The sequence below is a fragment of the Columba livia genome, chromosome 1 (genome assembly GCF_036013475.1).
Source record: "Columba livia isolate bColLiv1 breed racing homer chromosome 1, bColLiv1.pat.W.v2, whole genome shotgun sequence".
NCBI lineage: Eukaryota > Metazoa > Chordata > Aves > Columbiformes > Columbidae > Columba > Columba livia.
The window spans coordinates 43,410,574-43,436,607 of NC_088602.1; the positions used below are offsets into that span (position 1 = coordinate 43,410,574).

A 26,034-nucleotide genomic window follows, 5' to 3' on the forward strand; every position below is an offset into this window, starting at 1 on the left:
CACAAATTTATGAAAGTATTCCTTTAGCTTGAAATACGGTGGGCTCAACCTAACACATTTGTCCTTAAGGCTGTATGATTATGCCTCTGCACAGACAATGCTTTTCAGCCACAGATCTCAAAGAGGTTTACAAAAGCAGATATATGTCACTGACAAGCATTTGTCTGACGTCCCATGATGTCAAAGTTGCATGCACAGTCTTGTTTTTAAAAGAAGTGTTATGTATCATACAATAAACACTGAAATACTGCAAATATTATTTCTGGTCTGAAGTTATTGTTTATCTTGTTTTCATTTTTGCAAGTGAATATTTTTAGAAAGGGAACACATCCATCCACCTAGGAATACACACATTCAGATCACATTAAGAGAAAAATACATATTAATAAAAGTACTAATGTTTAAAAACAAAAAACAAAAACAAACAACAAAAAACCAACCTGTGTTTAATCTGTTAAACAATAGAAAAATTCTTATGAACTAGTGATACTGTCATTGAACTGGAGAGAGTTTGAGAACAAGCTTGCTCTGGCTTTTTCACCCTATGATTTGGAATCTGCTCACAGTACTGCCAGCTTAACCAAAAAGGATTAACTCTCATATCCAACTGAGAACACAGATAATTCTCAGTAATTGGTAAAAAATGAAGATGAATGGGGCTGAGAGATAAGGAGCAATTAGCTCATCAGCAGTTACAGCTGTGCACTCAATCCGGATCCATCTCTGGAGTCTCGGCCCCTTTTAAAGAACCCAAGCAGAATAAGCACAGGACACCCCCTCCCAAAAAATTGCCGTACCTGCCCATCATTCCTCTCTCTTGCATTTTATTTCTGTGCTATACAAAGACACCTGTCATAGCATTCTGCGTAAATTACTACCTCTCCCAGGACCTGTATCTATAGCCAATGTTCTTTGACACTAAAAAAAAAAATATAGAGGAAGAAAAAAAAAGAAAGAAGAGAAAAAACCCCAACCCGGAAACCAAATGACTACTGTAGACACTCTTAAGTTCCCTGTCAATCGTTTCATTATAGCAGCATCATCTGTTTGAAAATATAAGCAATTCCCTCATCTAATTATAGGGAGGATTTGAGGTTCATTAACATTGCCAAGGCAGAGAATCAGATGTGCAACTGCAGAGCTGTGCTGAGTGGCCTGCATTCTCTGTTTCCTTTTATTTGCTTTTTCAAGGTCTCCAAGACTTTTTCCTGAAATCATAAAAGTAATTCTTTCATTCAAAATAGACATGTGTGTTTAGAAGAAGGAAATGACTGCATTTTGTGCTGTTCTATTATTGGGCAAGGTCACTGGAGAAAAATAATTTCACCTAAATCATTTTATCTCTGATTTTGGATGAAAAAAAAAACAGTATGCAAGCAAACACTACTTTTGAACAACAGATCACAGGAAACCTTGTGTTTGTCTCATAATTTTAAATACTGCAAGGTAATACGATGAATAGGAAACCTACCATGCCAAGAAAACCTCTTAATTTTCAACACATTTTGTGGTTGTTTATGGATTAACATGCCAGCCAAGTGTAAAATGTTGCCTTGTATTTCCTAACTGTGTTTAGAAACAGAGAACACCAAAGTCTTCATGATTGCTTCACTTCCTTAAAGAAATAATAGCAATTTTTTTTTTGTATGAATGTAGTTTAAACAATGACATTTTCTTGGGACATCTGTTTTGAGATCACATTTTGAATAGATATGAACTCATTTCCTACTAAGCAAGTAATTTACTATTGTTGATAGCTGTTTACAAGTTTTATGAGTCACATTTTAGCAAGTGGCAAAGGTCTTTACAAATCCTTCGAGTATTCCCTACAGTGTATGCATAGTATTTTCATTATATAAAATGTTTGGGAAGCAAAAGTATAGGGACTGTTCTTCACTTCCTACCAAGTTATAGATAGCAAAGCTGAACTCACAGAAATAGCCTTAAACGTATTTATTTTCAAAGGCTTCTGTCTTTTGCTGCTGCAGGTTAATGAAGTGGAATAGCAGGGCAGTAAGTACTTAAGCAGCAAAGAAATAATTAAGCTGTGTTACCTATCCATAACTTTGGAGTATCAGACAGTAAATATACAACTGATCCTAATATCATCCCAAGATGTTAAAATGAGAAAGAGCAGAACCTCTTCAATGAAATTTAAAGTTTGACCTTGTCACTCTCTTTTAATTCTGCAAGAAAAAAAAAATACACCCCATAATCTTTCTGTTTGTTTGCTGCCCTACAGAATTCATTTTTTAAACAAAAAACCTCAGTAATTTATCTATCCTGCATGTGGTATGTAGGATTGCCACTAAAAAGAACCTGGGACATTTTTCCTTCTTATCTGCAATGTAGCTCGTATCAGCCAAGCTGTCACAAGACAGTACTTGATATAAACAAGAGATTGCAAAGACATCTCAGTAATCAATATTAGGATGGCTACAGTATGGAAGCCCCAACCACTGCATATCATTTGTCTCAGCATCTATTTCTATGACCAAATGAAGCATTAATTCAAATCATAAATCTATGGTGATTTAAATCTGGGAATGAGCACCTGCCTGCTTTAATGATTTATTTTGTACATTTCAGTAAGCAGGAGATTTGTCCATATGAACTGACAGGTCACCTTCAGATGCCAGTAGCAGACTGTTTATCACCACGCAGACTAGCATCTCATCTTAGCAAGTAAATATTAAACTAAAAGAATCCAATTGATTGTGGATGGGGGAGAAAGGCGTTCCAGCCATATATTTTACTCAGTGTGCTAATACCTCACTTTCATTCCTCTGTAATTTCTTTTTTTTTCCCCCCTTTTTTTTTCCCTCTTCTAAAATGATAATTCTGGTGGGAGGATGCGAGCTCAAGGTTACCATGCAAAACTGAGGGATATAAAATAATTACTTATTAGTATCATTGGCTTCCTTTAACTCCCTTCACTCACTAACCTTTTGGCCATTGCTTCAAAGGACGAAGTTAATAAATTTGCGTAGTGCTCTGTGTAATTATACAATGTTCATCTACACAACTGACTTTCGTAAGTCACATTAAGCATCTGATTAAAAACAGTAAGCAAGACAATTCAGAAGTAAACCTAACAATTCAACACGAGAATCCCTATTTTATTTATCTCCTTTTACATAGGCATTGGATCAGTCTATGAACACAGTGTGGTGAATCTGTGTACGTTAATATACCATAATGCCTGTTATAGATGGGCTAAGATGTATAGATTAAACTTTTAGCCTGGTTGGTTTGTTCGTTACTTTTCAGTTTGATCAGGCACACAATATAATTTAAAATATAAACGAAGATCAGGTTCTTTTCTTTTGTTTTATTCCTTCTTCCTGTCAGCGTTCAGTAACGTAATATTTCAAATTCATGCCTAACAAACCATAATTTAAGTTTTTAATGATATATGGACTTGATAATATTTATTTGAAAAGACATAAAAACAGTTGAAAAAAAATGTGAGAAAAATAAATGCACACACCTACTACAAAGCAACACTTTTGAAATATGGGTTCTTGCCAAGATAATACAATATGCTAATTTTCAAAAATGCAACTAATTGCTAGGGACTTAACTCTTACTGAATCTACTAATAACCTGACACTAGTAGCAATAGGAATCACTTCTCTGATTCCATAGGTATAACTGACACTGCTCACTAGATAGGACTCATTACAAAAGAAACAAACTAAATGCAAACTATTTTTGAGAAAAACTCCCACAGGAAGAGTATAGCTCAAGACTGGATGCACAGACAAGCACACTGTATTTCCAGAGCCATTCCTCATGGAATGGAGACCTCTGGAATGCTGTTCACTCTATTCAGAAGAGCCATTCTTTTCTGAACAAAATTAACTCAATTCTTCATTCAGTTAAATTGGGAAATTAACTGAAGTTAACAAGTAAGTTAAGGGGCTGAGAGGCAATTTTGACAATGACAATAAATAATCTTGCTTCGCTATCTTTGCTCTACTAAAATAGCTAGAATGTATTTTCTTACACAGGGAAATTGATTAAGTTGTATAAGAGCAGATTAGCTATCCAAATTATGCCTCAAACAATTATTTCAAAATAGCTTTTTTTTTTCTGTTTTATTCAGAGGAAATTGAGATATTGCCTCCATTCACTCTCCTACAAATACTTCACCTGCTTTACATCTTGATTACCTGTTAACTTTTCCATGGCCATGGATGTACAGTTGGTCACTAGAACTGCCAAGCAGGATAACAGTTCCATAATCTAACATTTGAACATTTTATTTCACATAATGCATGCATCTAGGTCTGAAATTCAAATCTAAACTAGCTTTTAGTTCTAGTACAGACTCTTGACCCTCCCAGTTTGTATTTACATTTTTTACTCTCTCAGATTGCTTCACTTTTCCACCAGTACATTAGGGGCCACCTGCTCCTTCCACTTCACTTGTACTTACCTCCTCCTCCCAGATTTCAAAGACACCTGCCCTCTACCTTCTCTCATCTTCTCTCCAAAAGGACAATCTTTATGTGACTGCACGTGCTGATATCTGAATGTTAACACACTAATTTAAGACTATTTTCTTCCCCATCACAAAGGTACTTTTTAAAGCCTTTCTTTAAAAGGCAAACAAAAAATCTGACTGGCTCCTTAAGCAGCAATGCATCCATATTGTTGTTATTTAAAATAGCATGTGCCTAAGTGAACTGGTTCTTTGAACTGCAATTCACATTATTTCTAAATAATAGCCTACCAATGCCTACTGAACTGTACAGAAATGCTGTTCTGAAACACATATTTATTTATGTTAAGGTTAGTACATAACTCTCTAAGACTCATTTCAAATGTATTTAGGAGATGAAAAACTAAAAAATAAACAAAACTAAACAAAAGAGACAAAATAAAAACAAACAAAAAGTCCCTATCTTAAGCCATTTTTTCCAATATACACCAATCTTGCCTGCAGTCTTCTGAATGTACCTCTTTGTCATTGAATTTCTGTTGCTAAGTTAATACTGTCTCAACATGATAAAAGGAGCCAATACAATGAAATGGCATAACAAAACATTTTACAGCAGACACACACAGATGATTAAAGATTTAATCAACAACAACAAAAAGTTACCCTAGCTTTGAAGTATGCTTTAGCAAAACAAATCGTCCGAACAAATGAATAAAGTATACTGAAACATTTCTTTTTTGAGAAGAACAAGAGTTGCTGATGGCTGCTTAAGAAATGGAAAAACCTGTTAACTACATTTTAAGAATGTGTTTATTAAAATAAAATATGATAGGGACTGCAGAGTATGGCAATAATTTATTGTGTATGTATGTTTTCCTTTTGTCACAGGGCACATGAAAGTATGAAATATTTTGCTTTCAAGCTTGTGTTCTGAATTACCAAAAGTCGATACCCAGCACACTGAGCAGGAGACATTGTTAAATTTCACTTTGACACCATCATCTGTCACCCCACCTGTACTTTGAAAAATGAACTCTAAGCAATCAAACCACTTTCTTTCATGGAAAATATTAACTGGAGTCTGCAAAGGAAAAAATGTTTTTTGTAATAGTAACAACACCACTGAATGCTGGTGTAAAGGTCAGATACAAAATAAAACTAAAAACAGAAATAAAAGGAAAATAAATATGCAACTTTTTACACCAAACCAAGGACTTCAGAAGGATCACCATTTTAATAAAATATCAGAGCATTATCAACATATAATAATGCTGTGTCTGAGACTTACCGACACTTGAATTTAGATCTCCATTTTCAGAGTCTGCTCCATGCTGGTTATTATTTGCATGATAGTTGGACATAGCTTCCAATTTAATTTTTTTCACTTTCATTGCTTCTGCTATGGCGGCATTGGTGGCAGCTGCTGCGGCTGCAGCTGCTGCTGTCAGGCCTGCAAAGTATGAATAAAATTTAATATACATTATTGTATGATTCTTCATTATTGTAGGGACTAAGACTGTTATTCTTCCTTCATGCTTGCTACCTAATGCACGGAAGAACACTATTCCTCTTGTTTGATTTGAAAGCGATCAACTTTACCAAGTAAAGTGTTTCAGATTCTATTTAGATAGTTACTCCTAAATATCCACCTAAATCTTAAATTGGTATCCAGTAACTGCAGCATTAATACAATCGTAACTAACTGCAGATAGAAACACATGCTTTCACAAGTCTAATTTAGCTTCAGAATAGTGTCTGAAGTGTCTGGCTATGAATAGGTGAACATGTACCTAACTGTACTTAGAAAAACAAAACCTTTAGATCTCAAATGTTTTCCATGGTAAAGAGAAAAAATAAGGCCTATATTTTCTATTTAAGAGTAATAGACAAAAGAACTCAGATATTTATTTCTCCTTTCACACATAACAGAAAGGAGGTGTTGGACTTCTAGGAAGCATTTTTAGAGGCAAGTTCAGTAATGCTGCACTTTGGTACAAGATTTATTTTGCTCTCCTCAAAACATTAAGGCATTAGGGCATTTGGCAATGAGGAATTATTAAACCCATTTAATCCCAATCCGAAAGCCATCTTCCTACTAAACCAAATTTCTGCCATACAGCATTTTGCAATTAGAGAAATGGTCCAGCAATGCCTTCAAAACTCAAAATTAGACAGAGTGTTTAGTCATCATTTTAAGTTTTTGCCTTAAGTCTTTCCTGAAAGAGGATAATTTTTGTGTAGTCTCCAAACCGCGCTGCTACCCACTTAAATCCCTTTGCCCTGGCCTGGGTGGTGGCAAAAAGAGGTCAGTGTCCAAAATTCACAAACCTGCCTACCCCACACAATTGATCCAGGGGGCAGAGCTGGAAATTAAAGGGAATTAAGTGTAAGAAATGAAAGGGAAGGCACTAAACCAGCTAAGTTTTATGCAGTTACGCAGTCTGGGCCCTCAGCCTGTAACATCACAAGAGAACAGACTCTCAGTCATTTTGAATCAAGGTTCTTGCCCTGACCGTGGAGAAGGCTTGAAAAACCTCAGTGTAATTACTATAAAGGTGCCTGCTTGTCTGATTTTCAGCTACTCTGAGAGGCGTGAAGTGTCTTACGGATCTCAAGAGGAATTAACTCCACAACCTACTACTCTAGTGGGCCAAAGCTGCTGCCCAGCATCGGAGGAGTGCAATTTAGCAGGAAAAACCAAATAAGCAAATAATCCCAGGCTGCCGAGGTAAATATTGCTACCGCCATCGTTTCCAAGACCCTCTTGTTGTCTCCTTTGCCTCCTTAAATGGAAAATGAGTTCACTCTTGCCCTGTTTTCAGCTAGCGATGGGGAGAGACAGAAGGCAAAATCCAGCAGGGAGAAGGCAGAAGGTGAAGGGACATCAGGAATCTGCCATCCCAGGGAAAGCAATGAGGTGGCATAAGAGGTGCCTTTGAATGTATTGTGGCTTGACTCAAGGTTGTCTTCCTTTATTTCTTCGCAAGACCGCATAAAGATTAGCAAACAGGTCTAGCCTCCCAACCCTCCTCACAGGCTGACTTCCAACACCTTCAAGTGCAATGAGAATTACCAAGTATGTGATAATTACATTCTGCATAGGCAGATCAATATTATTTAGAAAACTGCTATTTCAGGGAGAAGATGTACCAACAACCAAAAATCAAATCAGAAGGTGGATATATATGAGGGTTTAATTTTATTTTAGCTTCTGCTACTATTACAAAATGTGCATGTTCTGATCTTAAGAAGGTATTGACAATAACATGGATTGCTTCCAATGATATTTTTACCTTAGAGGAAGGATATGAAGTTATACATTATACAAATTTGGTTACAGTCCCTAAATTAGGCCACAGAAAAAAAGGATGGTGCACCTCTGAACTTTGGTTTGCATCCTGTGTTCATTGAGCAATACAATAACCTATACTTCCTTTTTTATAATGTATATACATCACTGACAAAGCTAAAACTAGCATCTTTAAAGAACAATACTTTGGAGGAATATTCAAATCTGGTACAACCAATGAATACAGCAGCAGGCCTCAAACTTTTGGCTGTGCCTGCACTTGCAGACAGTAGTTTTTAAGCGCTTCCAAGTATTTGAGTAAATACCGTATTAAACAGACACTGGACATAGGACTTGTAAGACCACCTGTAAATATTACGTCTTACTGGGTTAATGACCCAGTTGCAGATTTGCTAAAACACAAGCTTTCTTTTGCTGCAAAATGTGCAAAACAGTGTATTTCAGTGCTTCTCTCCAAAGTAGGCCATACTATTTCTATCAAGCAGGGGTTTCAAACTCATTTTCACTGGGGGCCACATCGGCCTCGTGCTTGCCTTCAAAGGGCCACATGTAATTTTAGGACAGTATATATGTAGGAGTAGTTACATTTATACAGTCCTAAAACTACATTCGGCTCTCTGAAGGCAACCGTGAGGCCGATGTGGCCCCCGGTGAAAATGAGTTTGAAATCCCTGATTGAAAGGAAGCCACAACCTTTGGGTAGGGACTGGGAAACAAAAATACAGATTGCTTAGTTCTGTAGTACGATTTTCACAAGATAACGCTTGAGATAATAAAGGACAATTTTAGAAGGCAGAAATTAAACTATAAAATTCATTCCTTCTCTCATACAACCACATAACTAATTGAAATGATTACTTTGCTATACAGCAATTAATTTAAACTATATGAATCTGAAATGCATATCTCATATACGCACTGGTGTGAATTGGGGCAGGGGGGAGAGGGAGGGAGCAAGGGGAGGAATGTAAGTAAGGAGTAATCCTCAGAATTTTAGCTTAATGCCATTCCTCACAGCAATTCCAGCCTACAGCACAGTTTCTGTTTTATTGTAACTTTTTCCTATCATTTGACTGTCATGATATAGCAAATCAACCGGCAAGTAAGGTCCCCAGCCAGTTACTGGAGCCCCTTGCATTATAAGCCCTGGTGTACCATGGTATACTCTGGTATGGTACAAGACAAATCTTTCTCTTTAGCACAAGGTCTGACTTATCTCACTTATTCCACCAGCAAAGGCAGACAAATGTATTCTAAACAGAAGAGGTCAATAAGCTGCTATATATCTATATGCATATTTTAAAATACTAAACTTTAAAGTTCAGGTATGATTTTACACTTGAGTGAATACTTGGGATTTTGTAAAAAAATTATTGTTCAGAAAAAAATATTTAGTATCACTTCACTCTCACAACAAGTAGCCAAGGAATTTCCAAGGAGCAAACTTTTCTACACTACAGAGATTTTATCTTCAAATACGAGATAATTAGAAGTCATCTATAAAGGCAGCTGAAATGAAAGAAATGAGAATCAGACCAAACAGCCACTTAGGTATTTTTTATTCCTTACAAATATTTATTTGCGCAGTTAAAAAGTATCCAGACCAAAATATTCAATGGATTAAAGTCAACGGTAGTTGTCATTAATATTCTGAAATTGATAAGTTGTTTATGTCTGGCATTCTTCCTGCTGATTATGCAGTGAGACAGGCAGCTTTATAAATATCTCATCATTCCGTCGTCACACAAATTTCATCGACAGTGCTTATGCACAGCTATTAGCAATATGAATCTAACCATTACAAGAGGAAAGAAAATCGAACATGTGGCATTAATACGCAGTCCTGGTTCCTAACCATCTGATAGGCAGATGGTGTAAAGCGGATTCTCCAGCTGAAATGAAGGGGCACATCATTTAAAACCTTGTTTGCATTCTAACTGATATCAGTGCCATATTGATATACATGATACATCATGGCAGTATTTGAACAATCTAGTTTGTTTCAGTCATAAATGTTTACAGCCTTGTTTTTTATCTTTAGAAGCATGTTCCGAAGAGCATATTTTTAATTTATGAAACCTATTGTTTACTTCTGTTGAACTAGAAGATTAGCGAAGAGCAGGAATATTAAATTACCACAACCACAGCAGTATAACTAAGATGGATGAATAAAGTATGTTTTTTCAATAAAAGATGTTAGTAAAGGAATTAAAAAATTAGCCTAGACATTTTATGCATTAAATACATTTATTCATTTAAACCTTACAGCTTTTTCCCCATGTGACATACTTAGAACTTTAATGCTTTATAAAGCTATTCATTTAAATCTCTTACTGCGTGCAATTAATCTTGTCCAACAGTTTAATTCAAAAGGCAAAACATCAGAAAGAAAAGTTCAATTCAGCCACCACGCTTCTGAAGTAATCTCCGTATTGCTGACAGTTCCTATAGGCTCGTCAGCAAAAGTCTGCTCAAGGTGTCTTGTAGGAGCCGTATGAGTTTGAATTACAGCTCAATTGAAAGCTCTCCAAGCCTTAGTAGGAACTCAGGAACAAGAAGCAGAACACCAAAAGAAAGCGCGAATGATCCTTTCCTACAAAGACCTTCTCTCTTCTGTCACCAGACTACTTTGGCCTGTTGGGTGTGTTTGTAGCTGTTAATTATGTTAATAAAGTTGCAGCCTGCTGCCTCTGCCAACTATAATCATAAGCTTTCTCCTGCCAAGTTCTAGTCTAATTTACACCCTTGCAACTCTACTGAAGTCAGAATTTCCGTGGGTGAGAATGAGACCAGAAGTATGCCCAGTATGTGTGGCCTCTAATGAGGAAAAATGAGTGAATGAAATGGACAACAATGACAAAAAACATACCATCTTCAGAAAACAATTCTGTTTTAAAAGCAAAATGCCCAAGAGAGCTGTCATACATCATGACAGATTTTCAAAATGCGTATGAATTACTAGTGGGCACTAAATCACATCCAGGGTTTTTGCCTTCCAACAAATACTATTCCCTGTCTTAAGAGACAGCTCTTGAAACTTTCAGGTTTGATGGCACGAGCAGCTTACAACATATCCTGTTAGTGAAGGAAAAAAGAAAAGGAACTCTTTTACTTTATCAACCTCAAATATGTCTCAAAATACACATTCTGAATTGTATGCTTAGACTCTAGACTTGGTCCTGTCCTAGGACAACGTGCAAAGTTATTTATGTAATTGATCTTAATTCAGTTTTAAATTCCTTCACATAATTATTCCTAATAGTAATTATCATTCCTCATAGTTATTCCAATAAATAAGTAACAAACTCCTTAAACTATTATCTTCCTTTGTATATACCATATATATGCATAAAAATGCGATAATATCACAATGTCTTTCTTTAGCACTTTGAGAACATTTTCAAGATACCTTACTTTTGCCGTCATAGAACACCCAGAAAACCCAAATATGACACTCAGCAGTGTGTTACATTTGATTTCATTTATTTGCTGGAAAGATCATTCTGCAGAAATGCTTTATTCACTGCATGGGAGGAGGTCCAAATCTCATCTAAATTCTGTAAGAACCTCCTTTCATTATTTCAAATTAAAGCTTAATCCTTTTTCTTCTAGTTTACTTCAGTGGCATTGACTTGAAAATAATTCATGTCTTTTCTTGACTTAATTCCAGATTTCATATTGAGGCTTTTTACTTGGGCAAAATTCTTACTAGAATCTGAAAAACTCTGCCTGGGAAAGAAAGGCAGGGTTACCTCCTAGGACTTGACCTCGATCACTGTAGATTATTGCACTGGTTTCACGGGTTTCAGCAATACAGGTACAAGTTTTTGGTGGCTTATCATGCTGCTGCCCAGTTACTTCGAATGAAATAGGATTCTAACCTTAGTCTCTGATCTAATGGCTGTTTTATACAATGTGATACATAAAACAAGAAGAGGAAAGCAATCTGTGGGAGGACAGAGGTCTGATTGCATGGACTGGATTGCCAAACGGGGAACTTCAGACGGCACCATAATGTTCTGCTGAAATACACTGAGTTTCATTAGTAGCATTCTTTATGTAGAATGTAGGCCTGGAATCTCACAGTTACCCAGAAGCCTGATTTCTGTTAATCTGCCTGGATTGATCCAATACAACAATATCGGTATATCCTAAAAATTTCATTAGCTGTTATTTTGGGATAATCAAGAAATACTTGTCTGGCCTTTTTGGCTGTATTTTCCTGGTCAACTTGCGGGGTTCAGCATAAGCCACTCAACTAGATAATTTTTTAACATCTCTAAAAGGGGTTGTAAAAGAAAAGAAAACAAAACACACAGCTAATTTCACTTTAAATATTGTTAAAGAAGGAATACTTAGAAAAATTCAGCCATGCAGCCATGGGATCTGGTTTAGACTGGTGCAACTAAAACGAAATTGCCCGTCTTGCACTGGGAGAAAGCCGGTGTATGGGAGGCTCAAACCATCTGTTGTTCATCAGACTAATCAGACCTTTTTCCTGTAACTACTCCTAAATTGCAATATGAATTCAGAGGTCTGGGTATTGCATTTAAAATAAACAAGCAAAAGAGCTAAATTTCCACGGCAATCTTCACATCTAAAACTCTTTTTACTTACAATGTGTCTCCGCAATTAATAACACGATTGCAGAAATAAAACATTGACCTAGAAAGAAGTACCATCCTTTTGATATGTTTTGTTAAAAGTAGATAAAAATTAATATTAAAACTGCATTTTTTTGTATGAGAACTACTGGCAGGTTCAATGATGCTGCCAAAAAAAAAGGAAAAAAAGTTTAAATGTAATTATTTTATCACTAATATTTGCCATTAATAGAACTGATGGATTTACATTCCATGAAGTTATTCTTTTGTGTGGATTTATTCCTTTGTAGTACAGAGCAAAAACTGAAATCGTAAAGTACATTTCAAATACCACAACAAATTACTAACTGTTATGGCTTAATGGGGTTTTCTAATCTGTGAATTTATTATTGGCTTGGTGCAATTGCGACAGAATTAAAGAATGTATAGTGCGTAACTGCCTGGCTATGTTGTACTTTTCAGCAACAGTTTAAAATCCTACTGGAATGCATGCAGCATCACTACAATACAATTAAGAGAGAACATTCTTTCTTAAACAACAGTCATCTTTTCAAAACCAAGAGATCCTCAGTTCTCATTCAGTCTGTTGCATTATTCATTTCATGTGCAACCTCATGCTGGACCATAAATTGTTACTTTATCTAATCAAAGGCGACTTAACTCCACAGAAGGTCAAAGGTTTAATTTTGTGAAGTATTATCTTACACTATGAGTTTAACGGAAAAATAGAAGAAGAAAAACAGCCAAGAAACTGGTAATAAATGAACCTTTATTGCCTCAGGCATTGGCCTAGTTAATAAACTTTCATTGAAGGTTTCTTTCAACTGTTATGGACAATGAGGTAAAAAAAAATCTTAAATTACAGCCATGTGTGACTTTTAAAGCAGGCATTCTTTTTTATCTCAGCCTCCCCAGCTTAGGAAAAAGACAAAGAGATTGTCTTCAATTTCTTAACGAAAAATGTATGCTTCTAAACAGATGAAAAAGTGCAGATCAAGCCTTTTTAAAAGCAGAGGTCAGCTTTGAACAATATAAAAAAATACTTTTCCTGAAGTGTTGAATCTTGATCCACAACCTCTTTAACTGAACAGCATGCAATTCAAAAAGGAAAAAAAAAAGTATGTGGGAAGGGAAAAATATATATACTAACAATATATTATGCTAACAATGATGCTTGGTTCCTAACAGACTTTCTGTTTTACATTTGCATTGCTAGAGTGCAATAATGGCTCTTGTTTAATAGAATGACTTATTATGGGAACAACTTCCTGGCACTTTTTGCAAACAGAAGTTCCTTTCTTCTTTTTGTGTGTATTATCTCATGTTCTCACAACGCTATTCTCGCTGTTACCAGAAATTAAAAAGTTTAACATAATGACAGCAACTGGTAGTTAGTGGCATTCCATGAATTTTCTTGATTTAACATCTTCCGGTTTGATGAACTACAATGTTTTTATTGACATATTATTTGAGTCCAGTTTAGAGAAGGGCATTTCAGTTTAAGATATACAGTCAAAAACAATAAGAAAATCAGTAGTACTTAATAAAACCTTAGCCTAATTTATAACTAGACGGACACAATTAATTAATTGTAGCACTGCTACAATTCAAAGATACTGAAAGGACGTGTTCATGCCTGTAATAGCAGTAATGTAGCTAAATACTCATAATCTTTCAACCAGCAGGAGCTTTTGTAGTTTTTTTATAAACCTAATCCACAGCTTGACACAGATCCTGGGGTAATGGCACACAGTTCTTTGATTAAACTAGTATCTAAACAGTGTTGAGGCTGATGGCCCTGTCTCCCCACGACTTCCAAGCTCAGCCTTCCAAATGGAATTGCCAAATTCTTTCCGATAGAGCCACTGTAGTCCAACTGCCTAATCACGTGTGGGAAATTTAACTTATCCACGCGTATATGTATTTGCGGCATCAGAACAAGTTCAGAATAAAATGAGACTTTAGCTGTGGACCACGGATGTCCAGCTTTAGCTTTTGCAGCTTTCTGATGGGATGGATGTGCCCACTGAGGGACCCGTTCTCTGCACTGGGTCCACACAAGGAAAAAACAGCCCACTAAGATTTACTCAGTGTGGGATCTAAGCCTTTGTGGCCTTTGTGGCTTTGGTCCCAAAGTAACATTTTTGCCCAAAGAAAGCAAGATTAGATTAGATTCTTACATTCAGTGGACAAGAATAGTCAGCTACGGACTTATTTCAGACTCTTGCCTTCCCCAAGAAATGAAAACAGCATTATTCCTATTAATGAAAAGAGCAGGAAAGGAATGCAGGGCGTTAGCTGCAAATAATTGCCATCTCTAAGATGAATTTTTATCATAGCTGCTCATTAGTGCATTTCAGTAGACTTTTAAAACATAAACTACTATTTCAGGGTACTTTAAATAAAGTTTTCACGGGTTTATTCATTAACAGCATAAAAATATGCTACATAAATGTAAATATGCTACATAAAATTTAAAAACTTTAAAAAACTGACTCTGTTTTGTCACATTTAGCTTTAAAGTAGATATTGTTTCCTACCTTCCAAGAAAGAAAACAGAAATCTTTATATTACAATATATACTGACAAATTCTATAATATTCTACTGTCTGTCTCTATCTGCAGTGTGCAAATCAGGGTGCACCAAGCATTATGAGAGAACTCACTGTAACACTGGAAAAAATCCCAGAAATCTACTGGTTATTTCAAGGCATATATATACCATTGTTTTAATACAGGAAATCAGGTAAGAGAATTTTCACATTTCAAAATGTAACGAATTCACCTGCAAGGGTCAGGAGAGTCCTCTCTCCTCCACCACCCCTCTATTCACTTTAATTGTTGTTACTTCAAGAGCTGCGCTGTGGCTTTGGGGCTCTTTTTTTCTCTTTCCCTTTTCTTCTTTAAGTTTCGTTAGATCCATTATGCATTACGCTGTGCCAGAGGCAAGGCATGGGGCTAAATGTACTACTACAGCACAGTGATAGCAGAGTATTGTACTGTGATGCAGAACTGTGATACCGTACAAAGTAGCGGTGATAACGACTTACAGGGAACACCGTGTAGGCCTGTTTTCAGATGAAAAGGCAGCCAATTCTTACAGACAGCCCCTTCCCACCCATGGCCTCTACTTGTTGCACGCACCAGGTAACTGGACACTAAAACCCACAGGAGGCATCCTGACTGCTTACCAAAGCACTACACAAACCACGGCGTTGTGGCGTGTTACGTTTGAAGGCACCCATATCCCTTCCCAATGCAAACTGTGGCACGACAGCATGATGATGTGCACTTGTGTCTTGTCCCAGCACTCAGTCAAAGCATCGCCCTGTTATCAGCCCAAATCAGGGGAGTTCTCTCAAGCCCACAGTGTTCTAACACAGTAACATCTCTGAACACTTGTTCTGTACCTCAGAAATGTCCAGTACTTAAAAAGTAAACACCTGAAAACTCTTAATAATGTTAACAATGGAAATGTGGCATTTATAATGCATACATAATTTTTGTATTTTTTTTTATAGTAGCACTGGAACAGGCTCCCCAGGGAGGTGTCACGGCCCCAAGCCTGACAGTGTTCAAGAAGAGACTGGACAACACCCTCAGACACATGGTGTGAACTGTGGGGTTGTCACATGCAGGGACAGGAGTTGGACTCGATGATCCTTGTGGGTCCCTTCCAACTCAGAACATTCTATGATTCCATGAAAGCAAACATGCAATAACTTCTCTATATTTCCTACCATATCGATGTAATTGCAGTCTATATTACGAAAACCTGCAGCCATTTGTAAATTCAGATTGACATACGTGATCGTACATGCTTCCAAAAGGCAGCTGACAGCTACTTGGTACCACTGTCTGCCTCAATTTGGACAAATATTCAAAGCTTACCAAGCCTGTAAGCATAAGGGGGTCCCAACATTGTACGTTATATGTCCATTCCTAACAACACGTTGTAAAAGACAGAATTTCAAGCTGCCATGCTCCTCTCAAGTTGGTGGCATCAATTAATAGACAAAATATGACAACAGTTATTTCACAGTTTCCTTATTTTGTAGGGAGAACTAGATTATAATCTGCAACAGATAATTTAAATATTTTTTATTTTTCTTCAGCCTTTAATGAACAGCTATCAACAGATTAGGATTTTCACAAATCTATCTGTTACTGGAAATCACTTTCCTCCACCTCATCAGTGTTCACACAAGAGTTAGATGGGACATGTCTTGTACAGTTTCTTATTCCTCTGGGGTTTGACCTTCTTTTTTTATCATTTCCAAATTGCAAGTTTTAGACTTATCTGACATGCAGATTGGCTAGATGGGCTGCATATTTAGCACCAAGTGAGTAAGACAAATAACTGACAAAAATTTAATTAGTATCCAGATAATAACTTCCTTTTTTTATCCCAGCCACAAGTAATATAACTTCAACTAACTGCAAGATGCAATCTCAATACTTAGCAATAAAAGTATCAACACGCTGATGGAGAGAATGTCTGCAATTTTTCAAATAAAAATAGCATCGCCTATGCAATGTATGTGTATTTCTTTGGCATTTTCTAGACATTACTAGACTTCAACACTGTAAATTCTAGACTAAAATTTTCAGTATGTGTTATTTGAAAAAAATAGAATAGAAGCAGTGTTACTACTTTATGTTAGAAATCAGAACATCATTCTAGTGATTTGATACTAACGTTGACTTGAAGTCACTTTGGAAGTCACACAGATGCAAGTATAAAGTGCAAGTATAAAGTGTTGATAACTATCTACATTTGTTACTACATAGCCCGAAGAGCTTGGTGGTCATTTCCCAAAGTGAAGTGAAGAACATATTAGCTCTGAAACATGCCAAGTGGACTGCTAACGTGTGGAACTCTAAACTTTATTTGGCAAGCATAAAATTCAGAGGAAATGAGGGGAAATGACTGTGTTTGTTACAATTCCTTATATTGAATTGCTAAACTCATTTAAAATTGAATCCTTAATTGCTAGTTAAGACATGGTAAAACACATGCTCAGTTTTGGAAACACAGGAACTACTTTGTAAAAGGATGCAGACCTATTGTTGAATTTAATTTTGCGATGCACTTACAGTGCATAAAAATAAGGAAACTTTTTCTGCCAGTGGTTCAAGAAGTTTATGAGACATTTCTAGTATGCGCTTTGCTTGTTCTGCTCTTTAATTGGATGTATTAGTCACATTCTGTATTTCTTTGCCAAGTTTGAAAAAGAGTAGTTCCTCTACTTATCAAAACAGATTTTCAATGGCGATAACAAGCCACAAGAGAGCTGTGTTTTATTTAAGCTGCATGCTAACCAATGGGTGGTATACAGTGAGGTTTCAAATAAAGGCAGATGAATCAACATGATTCTGTCCTTCCAGCAACCATATTTAATAAAGATGCTATATCATCTACAGAGACATTCACATATGCACAACGTAGTAATGTGATCAAATCTGAAGAGCATACATGCATTTGTATTTACATTTTTCTCTCTTTGCTGTTGACACTCTGCCCTTCTTAACTACAGAAAGCACATTTCAAAAGTGGCACTATAGCACTGCCTCAACTAACCACGTTTTTGAAGAAAAATACTGACAAGTAGTTTTCTTTCATTCTCACACTTTTGTAAGAAAGCTTACATTGCAGGAAAACTTTAGTGGAATTTAGTTAAATGTTCTACTTTCACTGGAAACTGCTACCGTTCAAGCATAAGTGATTGATATTCCTCATATGAAAGAGCATGAAATACAAAATGAGTTATAAAATGGCTTCGGTGCATGAAAAAAAGAATGCCTCCTACGATGTTGATAATATAGAGGAATTTTGGATGGATTCAGACTTCCAGTCTCATAAATGGACAGTTTGTTGACATTTCTACACCAAACTAACAGCCCCCAAAAAGTTACCTTGGGCTGCATAAAAAGAAGCATGACCAGCAGGTCGAGGTAGGTGATTCTCCCCCTCGGCTCTTCTCCCGTGAGATCTTGGGAGTGCTGCATCTACCTCTGGGATCTGCAGTACATGAAAGCCATGGACCTGTTGGAGAGGGGCCAGAGGAGGCCACCAAGACAGTCAGAGGGCTGGAACAGCTCTGCTGTGAGGACAGGCTGAGAGAGTTGGGGTTGTTCAGCCTGGAGCAGAGAAGGCTTTGGGGACACCTGATTGCGGCCTTTCAGTAATTAAAAGGGGACTTATAAGAAAGACGGGGACAAACATTTTACCAGGAGCTACAGTGACACGACAAGGGGCAATGGTTTTAAACTGAAAGAGGTAGCTTTAGATTGGATAGAAGGAAGAAATCTTTTACAAAAAGAATGGTGAGACACTGAAACAGGCTGGCCAGAGAAGCTGTAGATGCCCCACCACTGGGGACAAGAGTCCCAGGCCAGGATGAATGGGGCTTTCAGCAATTTGATCTAGTGAAAGATGTCCTTGTCCATGGCAGGGAAGATGGACTAGATGACCTTTAAAGGTCCCTTCAAACCCAAAGTATTGTACGATTCTGTGAAATATCAACTTTACCAATAGGATCAAATATTTTTTGCATTCAGTTGCAGCATCAGTTTGCCTCAATCTTATCCTTTTGGCAAAGAGATGTTTTAACCAATGGTTTTATTTCAAGCTACAATATAAACACACACACACACACACAGAAATATTCAGTCCAATTCAAAGCTCCTACCTTTGAGCTGCCTCTTGCCAAATAATTTCTTCACTAGCACTGAGTGTTTCACACAAATGTGAAGAGAAGCAATAGTATCTGCGGAATGCCATTAGCACAAAACACTTCGCCATGTATTCACTTCCTTTTTCTCATCCTATGTGTTCATACAAAAGGCCGAGATGCAAAATTATGGAAGGTATTTTTTCTAGCAGTAAGATTTGGCTTTTTGACAGATTCTATAAACAGTTATTTTGGCAGCTTTAGAGATGCCCCTAGGTCAGTCACTTGGTTAGACAGCTGATGGCCCGTCTGATCCCCCTGTCCGCCATTTTCTTATGATTTATCTTCAGATAGTTGTAAATTAAATCCAAACAGATCATTACCCCACACCTACAAGACCTACACATGTGCCCAGCATCCCTTCCACAGAAATCCTTAGTTGGTAGCAAGAAGAATCTGAAAAGAGACGCTGAAAGAAAACATCTGAACAATATCCCAGTGAGTTTTGAAATAGTTCACCCTTTTAGTTAAAAATATGATTGTTCTAACAAAAGAACAGAAGAAATTAGAGGCTCTTGAATTTTTAATTCTGATATTATCAGAAAGTATCAGATATGTCATCTACATTTTTATTTTATTCCCATGTACTTATTAGATGGAGATAAGACTTCCTTACCTTACAGAAGGATTATTAATATAAATCAGCCAAGAGCTGTACTAAGCTATAAAAATAAAAAGAAAGTGCCAAGCATGTATTAATATTGCTATGAGCCCTGGTTCTAAATCTATAAAGTCAAATAAAGTCCATAAAATGCAAACTAAACTTGCCTGAGAAGTGAGGGCAGCGGTTCAGTGCAAAGTGTACATGGGTAAAAATCCACAAAGGAACTATGAAAGGGAAACACTACCTTCAAATTTATCATGCACCTTGAAAGGTCACAAAACACTTTTGATCCCAGCAGGCATTATCGAAGAATAGGAAATAAACATTTAGGATTTTTCTAAGTTTTTTTCTTAAAACTGTCAATTTAACAGATGCAAGATTTTTTACTAATTTGAAATTCAAGTTAGGATACGGCCAATTAAATTCCAAAGCAGGGAGGGAATAAGACCAAGGGGTTAGCAAATTAAAAACAAACAAACAAACAAACAAAACCCCACCTTTCTGTTTGTGATGATTTGTAAAAAATCTTAATTCCCTGAAAGCTACTGAGGCCTTTATTAATATAAAAGTATTTTTTTAAAACTCCCATCCTTCTGTTACAACCTGAGCTAATTAAATGTGAAATGTGCTGCTTCTAAATCATTGACAATGAGGAAATATAATGATTATACCTTATGTTTGTAAAATGTGACTAGTTATTTTTTTGTTGACTTTAAAGGAAGTCGTATTCTGAAAAACAGGATATTGAGGATTAAAAAATACACTTCTAATCTAATTGTACAATAAAGCCATCAGACACTTAAAAAAATGGCCTGTAAAGAAAGAAGAACAACTTAATTATCTAATATTTTTTCCATCCTTTAGAATTAGGAAAAAATAGGTGTATATTTGAGAACCATTACAACAGGCTACCTGTTCAACAATACAGTAGGAAAATACATAATTCTTTTTTTCTACATTCATTTCTATTTAAAAGCATACGTCACGAAAGCATATTCTCAACTTTGTTTCTAATCCCACACAAAGTGTACACACACAAAAAGGAGAAAAAATATTTCTTTTAAACAGCCAAGTATCAATGTTGGGAAGAATTCTCAAGCAAAGGTCCATCTGGCATAAGTTAATGCATTAAAGCCTTATGTGAACAACAGTCTCTCAAGTTGTTGATGTGTTTTTCCAGACTGATTGGTTCCGTCAACCCTGGCACAGACTTTGTACCTCTAAAATACCTTTGTGGATAATAACTGACAACTACAGAAACTTTCTAATTAAGTTTAAGTCAAAAACCGAGTAATTTCATTTGTTTGAATTAATTGTTCCGAGCAGGTCAAGTACTGCAAACCACACAGTAACACCTGAAGAATATTTCTTTGAAATACTGCTGCCTAATTGAAATATGCAGGTATCTTTCCATTCTCTGAGAGCTTCATTGGGAGCCAAATCTAGACTTCAGGGCAGGCTCAGTACTGCCTTAAAGCCGAGGCTTTTCACTATGGAAATATTTCTATTTCAAATTGTTAAAATATGGCTACAAGAACTAAAAACTCACTATACTAATTTTAGTTTCCAGGCTATCATCTGTAGGTGTATTTTGGAACCCTGAACAAATAAATACCATTAAACAGCACACACTATCCTCAACAACCCTAGAGAAGAAAAATGGATCATTAATTTAGTGGGTCATGGTTAGCAAATACAGTCTGTTCTGGCTGGGGTGAGAGGTGAAGCCATGAACTATAGCTGCAGTACTCTAATCCCTAAGACAAGAAATATCTTGCATGTATCTAATTTCATAAAAACAAGGTCTTTGAGTTTTCTTGTTTCATTTGTTTTTTAAAAAAGTGCACTATTTAGCTATGTATCTATAGTGTGTGATTTTAAAATATTATATGTGTCTTGCACTTTTAGTATATGCTATTCCTACTGTGCAATTTCTGCACTGACTGCATCCCTATCTTATGCATTTGGAAGTAGTATGTCCCTTATTTCTGTTGTTGTTGTTGTTACTGCTAGTTGCACCTTCAGTCTTCCTATGCATTTGTAACTTTACTAAATAGGATGAATATTGCACAACAATGAAAATAATAATAATATGATAAAATGTCCAAAATGTATTTCAGTAGGATCAGTATATTTTTCCTAATATTTAAACTTTATTTTCAGCAAACTTATAGTTTTAAAGCTGTTTTGAGGATGTTTGAATTTCCTACTGAATTAATTTTTTTAAAAAATTCTATCAAATAGACCAATTCTGGTAATAAATGTTTATCTTGTGAATTTATGTTTAGTTACATGGTATGCTCCTGTGTGGCTCTAGAAATTAATATAAAGCCAATGCAGTAGAGAGAGAGATTTGAATTTGCAGTTCAGAAGCTGCTGACATTAGGCATTAGACCGTAAGTGGGTCAGAATAAACACTTAACATTCAAATTTAAATATAATATTGTGTAATACAAGAAGATCTATAGAGTCATAATGCCTGAATATATTAGGTATGATGATAATACTTCTATTGATTTCAGTCTGTTAAAATAATGAAACTAGATTACACAAATCAATTCTTGGAATACAACACAAAAGCCTACATTATTTCATTTGCACTTTCAAAATCGGCTTTTCAAGTGAGATTGACTGTGACTATTTTAGACTGTAACTAAAAACAAATGTTAATTTTCTCAACCTCGCCTAAAAATAGGCCTATAGTAGTCTTTCTGTTACCTTACGGTTGTCAAGCTTAACAGCCCTTTAACCGTCTTACAAACAGCTTTCTCCATATGATCAATTATTTAAGGCTCTTGCTCTTACATCATTACATCTGCAAGGAGAGGAGGTGTTTCAATAGGAGGATCTACCATTAAAGACAATTAGAGAGTGGAGCGTTTCCTTTCTCAAAGGGAGGACACTCACAAAATGCTGGAGAACATTCAAGAATTCACAGTTTCTGGTACCGTCTTCACAGTTATATATAACTAAATATTTTATAACTTCTCAAAGTCTAACAAAAAATAAGGCTTGGGCTTTTCAAGCTGTCAGGCATGGTGTCTCTATTTTCAGACAGGGAAAAGTGCTCTTCTGCATATTTTAAATTATTTCTACTTCAGGTGGCAATCAGACTATAATCTTCAAATTCCACTGCTATTAAAAAGACATTTAAAAGATTCTCTGTGTCCAGTATCACTTTTACAGTCACTCAAACAAATAAAAAAATACAGCAGTTCTGAGAACATCTGTTACAAAATGAGTGGTGGTCCAGAACACGGAACGTAATCAAATCTGCAAAGCACAGAGCACGTATTCCAACCTGAAGTGTGTAGCGAAGAGGAATTTGCATTGTGAATACAATAAAAACTGTAAATCAATTATTTAAAAGCAGAAGACAACAGCCTAAGCTGAGGGCATCACATCGTAACTGGGTGTGCAGAATCCTACAGATTTCCATCTTTGCATTGCAAGTTAAAGATCTGTGATGGAGATTCGCACTCCGCTGTTGTTACCAGGAGGTAATTATACAACAGTATTTCTAATGATGGAGTCCCAAAGCCATGCTTCTTCCCTTCCCAGTGGAAAATATCTTTCGAAGCAAAGAATGGCTGTGGGATTCAAGAGGAGGGAAAACACATACCATAAAATATAATTAAAAATTGTGGAGGCTGCCTATGACAAGAATAACCATAAAAAACAGATACAAACCAGCTGGCTGTTAACAACTCCTGAGTTATAAAAATCTTAAACCTGCTGTAAAGCACTCAATTCGATTTACATAACCACAGAGCTGACATTCCTTTTAGGCTCCTCTGCTGGGGATTATTTTGACATGTTTTAAGGCAGCATAAAAAGCAACTGTGAAAGGAAGACATGTATCATCTTACATAAAAATTCATTCTTGCCTTAAGATTGGACTTACATGCTTTAATCCCAGCATCTTTACTGAAACTGGAAAAAGACTTCAATGGCTACTGGTTATTCAATTTTATAACATTATCCCTTTGGTGCTCGTATTTTTGAAAAGTTGATAGGGTGTGTTTATACACACAAACAAACAGAAAAAATCTGTACACTCACAGAAGCTTAAGCTTTGATACTATGGCACAAAATATCAGCTCCACTAGAACCCACTACAGAGTGCAGCATATCTAGTCTTAGACAGACTACGTTGTTTAAGATTGTGATCGGCCTTTGCTAAACAAGAAAAGCATTTCTTAGGAACGTAATGATGCAGGCAGCGTTTTACACGACTAACACAGCTTGCTGTAGGGAATTAAAATAAACAAAATAAAATAAAATCAATCTTACATTGAGTGAAGTTTTGATGTATAAGTGCTGGCAGCTTACATTGCCCAGAGCACAGAATGAGTTTTGCCATTTGATAATTTGCTTGATTCACTGTGCTGCCTCATGCAGGGCATTTTATGCCTGATTTATGTTTAATCGAGTCACCTGCTTAATGTTAAGGAGGGTCACAGTTAGATAGAAGGGTTATGACCATATAGGGCTTTCAACATCTCCCAGTTTGACATAAGAAATGGGTGTAAGTGTTAGAGGTCAACCTTTTTCTTTTATTTTTATTTAATGTTCTCTATGGAATATTGCATAAAACATTAATGCACCACAAAACCAATTTGATTCCCTTTTGAAACACAGTAGGCAAATATGGATTAGGAGACTCAAAACACTGACAAAATAAAATAAAAGCGATCTGTAGTATAAGCAGTAATCATTTATATGTGAATTCTTTGTAAGGATTATAAGGTACATCCTGACGTACAAAAAAATGAATATAAGTTTTCCCTTTAACAAGTATGCAACCAAATTTAGTCTGGTGTCTGAGGAAAAAATAAAGGTTATAAAAACAAACAATGATAAACTCTTATTATAATTAAGGTGTCAGGATTTACTATTCAGACTGAGCATTCATCCTTTTCAATATATATAACTGGGCATTAGGATTATCAGCATTTTCTTTCTGATAATGATATGAAAAATTATATCCATATTTAATAAATAAAACCAGATGTGGACAACTACTACAGATTGGAAAGCTCAGACACGTCTGATCTTTATAAATATTTCTGATTCTCTCAGTGTTTCAATATGCTGAAAATTACTTCAGGACATTATGTATTTTGAGATTAAAGACCTCTCATATAGTACTGAAAAAAGAAAATAGACATTGGTGCCAAATAAGATATTTAAAGATGTATTTTTAAGGAGGAACTATTACAGTTAGCAAGGGAAGATGGAATTCAGCACTGACCAGTTTGGATTGCTGCATTTCCAAGTTCACTTAATGCTGATTCAGATTTTAAAAATAAAGTCTTTGGGGCTTTTGCTATTTTGGGAATAGTGCATATTTTTAGAGGAAGCAGTACAGAGATACTTGCATCTTGTGAATATAAGTTCTAAAAGAATCTTGCATTGTAGCTTTAGCAGATTACAGGGAGCAAGATGACAGCAGTAAGTCTACTTGAGAAAACTCCAATAAAATTAATAATCGTTCACTGAAACATCCTAAGTAAGAAAAAATATTTATACTAATTTATCCTTCTTTATAGCACTGGAAGACTGTTTTTACACTAAAACTAGCAATCCTATTGGAGTTAACATCAAGAAATACCATGCCTTTGGCTGTTTAAATAGCATATGAATTCATTATCACAGGAAAAGATTTACCAGTCTTTTAAGTGCACTAAAATACGTACATGTTATGTCATGAACCCAGATACCAGAAGTCAATAACAGACACAATTCACAGTAAATCCAGACGCATATCAGAAATTTCAATCCTTGACTAAAATGTAATTTGATTGCCTGCTAAATCATGTGTGATCTATAACATTTTGTTCAAACGACAAAATACATATTTTCTTATTTCTTTTTATTACTACGCTCAGGACATACCTAGCATCTTCAAATACTTTAAAACATATCAATAATTTCCAGAGATTCATCTAATGGACAGTGAATGGACACAGCCTTGCATACATACTTTCAAAATAAGTTATTTACTTACATTGACAGCTTTACCCATCTAATTTAACATTAGCCTTTTAACATTTAAGTATTCTGTCTATACTCTTCATCTAAGTTGCCTACAGTCAATGAAGAGACATGAGCATCTCCAGCAGGCGACCCATGTGGCCTCTCTTATACTGAGATGTGTCACACTCCAGCCATGGCTGCTACTTTCCACTGGCTATGAAAACGTATGACTTGCTAAGGTGCCGACATCTACATTTCAGCCACACTAACTTTTGCCACATGAATCTCCTTGATAGCCAACTTCTTAAGTGGTTAAAGATAGGGAAAATTAGTTTCTTTCCTCAGATAGTGAAAAT

At 36.0% G+C, this 26,034-nt stretch overlaps 1 protein-coding gene across 8 annotated transcripts in view; it reads right to left on the minus strand.

The window, feature by feature from the left end:
- DACH1 (dachshund family transcription factor 1) overlaps positions 1–26,034 on the minus strand; it is a 365,083-nt gene that overhangs the window by 170,274 nt on the left and 168,775 nt on the right. For all 8 annotated transcript variants that reach the window (XM_065055411.1, XM_065055430.1, XM_065055365.1 and 5 more), the window contains exon 3: positions 5,736–5,897. In XM_065055411.1, coding sequence (XP_064911483.1) covers positions 5,736–5,897 — 162 coding nt within the window. The remainder of the gene's footprint in view (positions 1–5,735; positions 5,898–26,034) is intronic.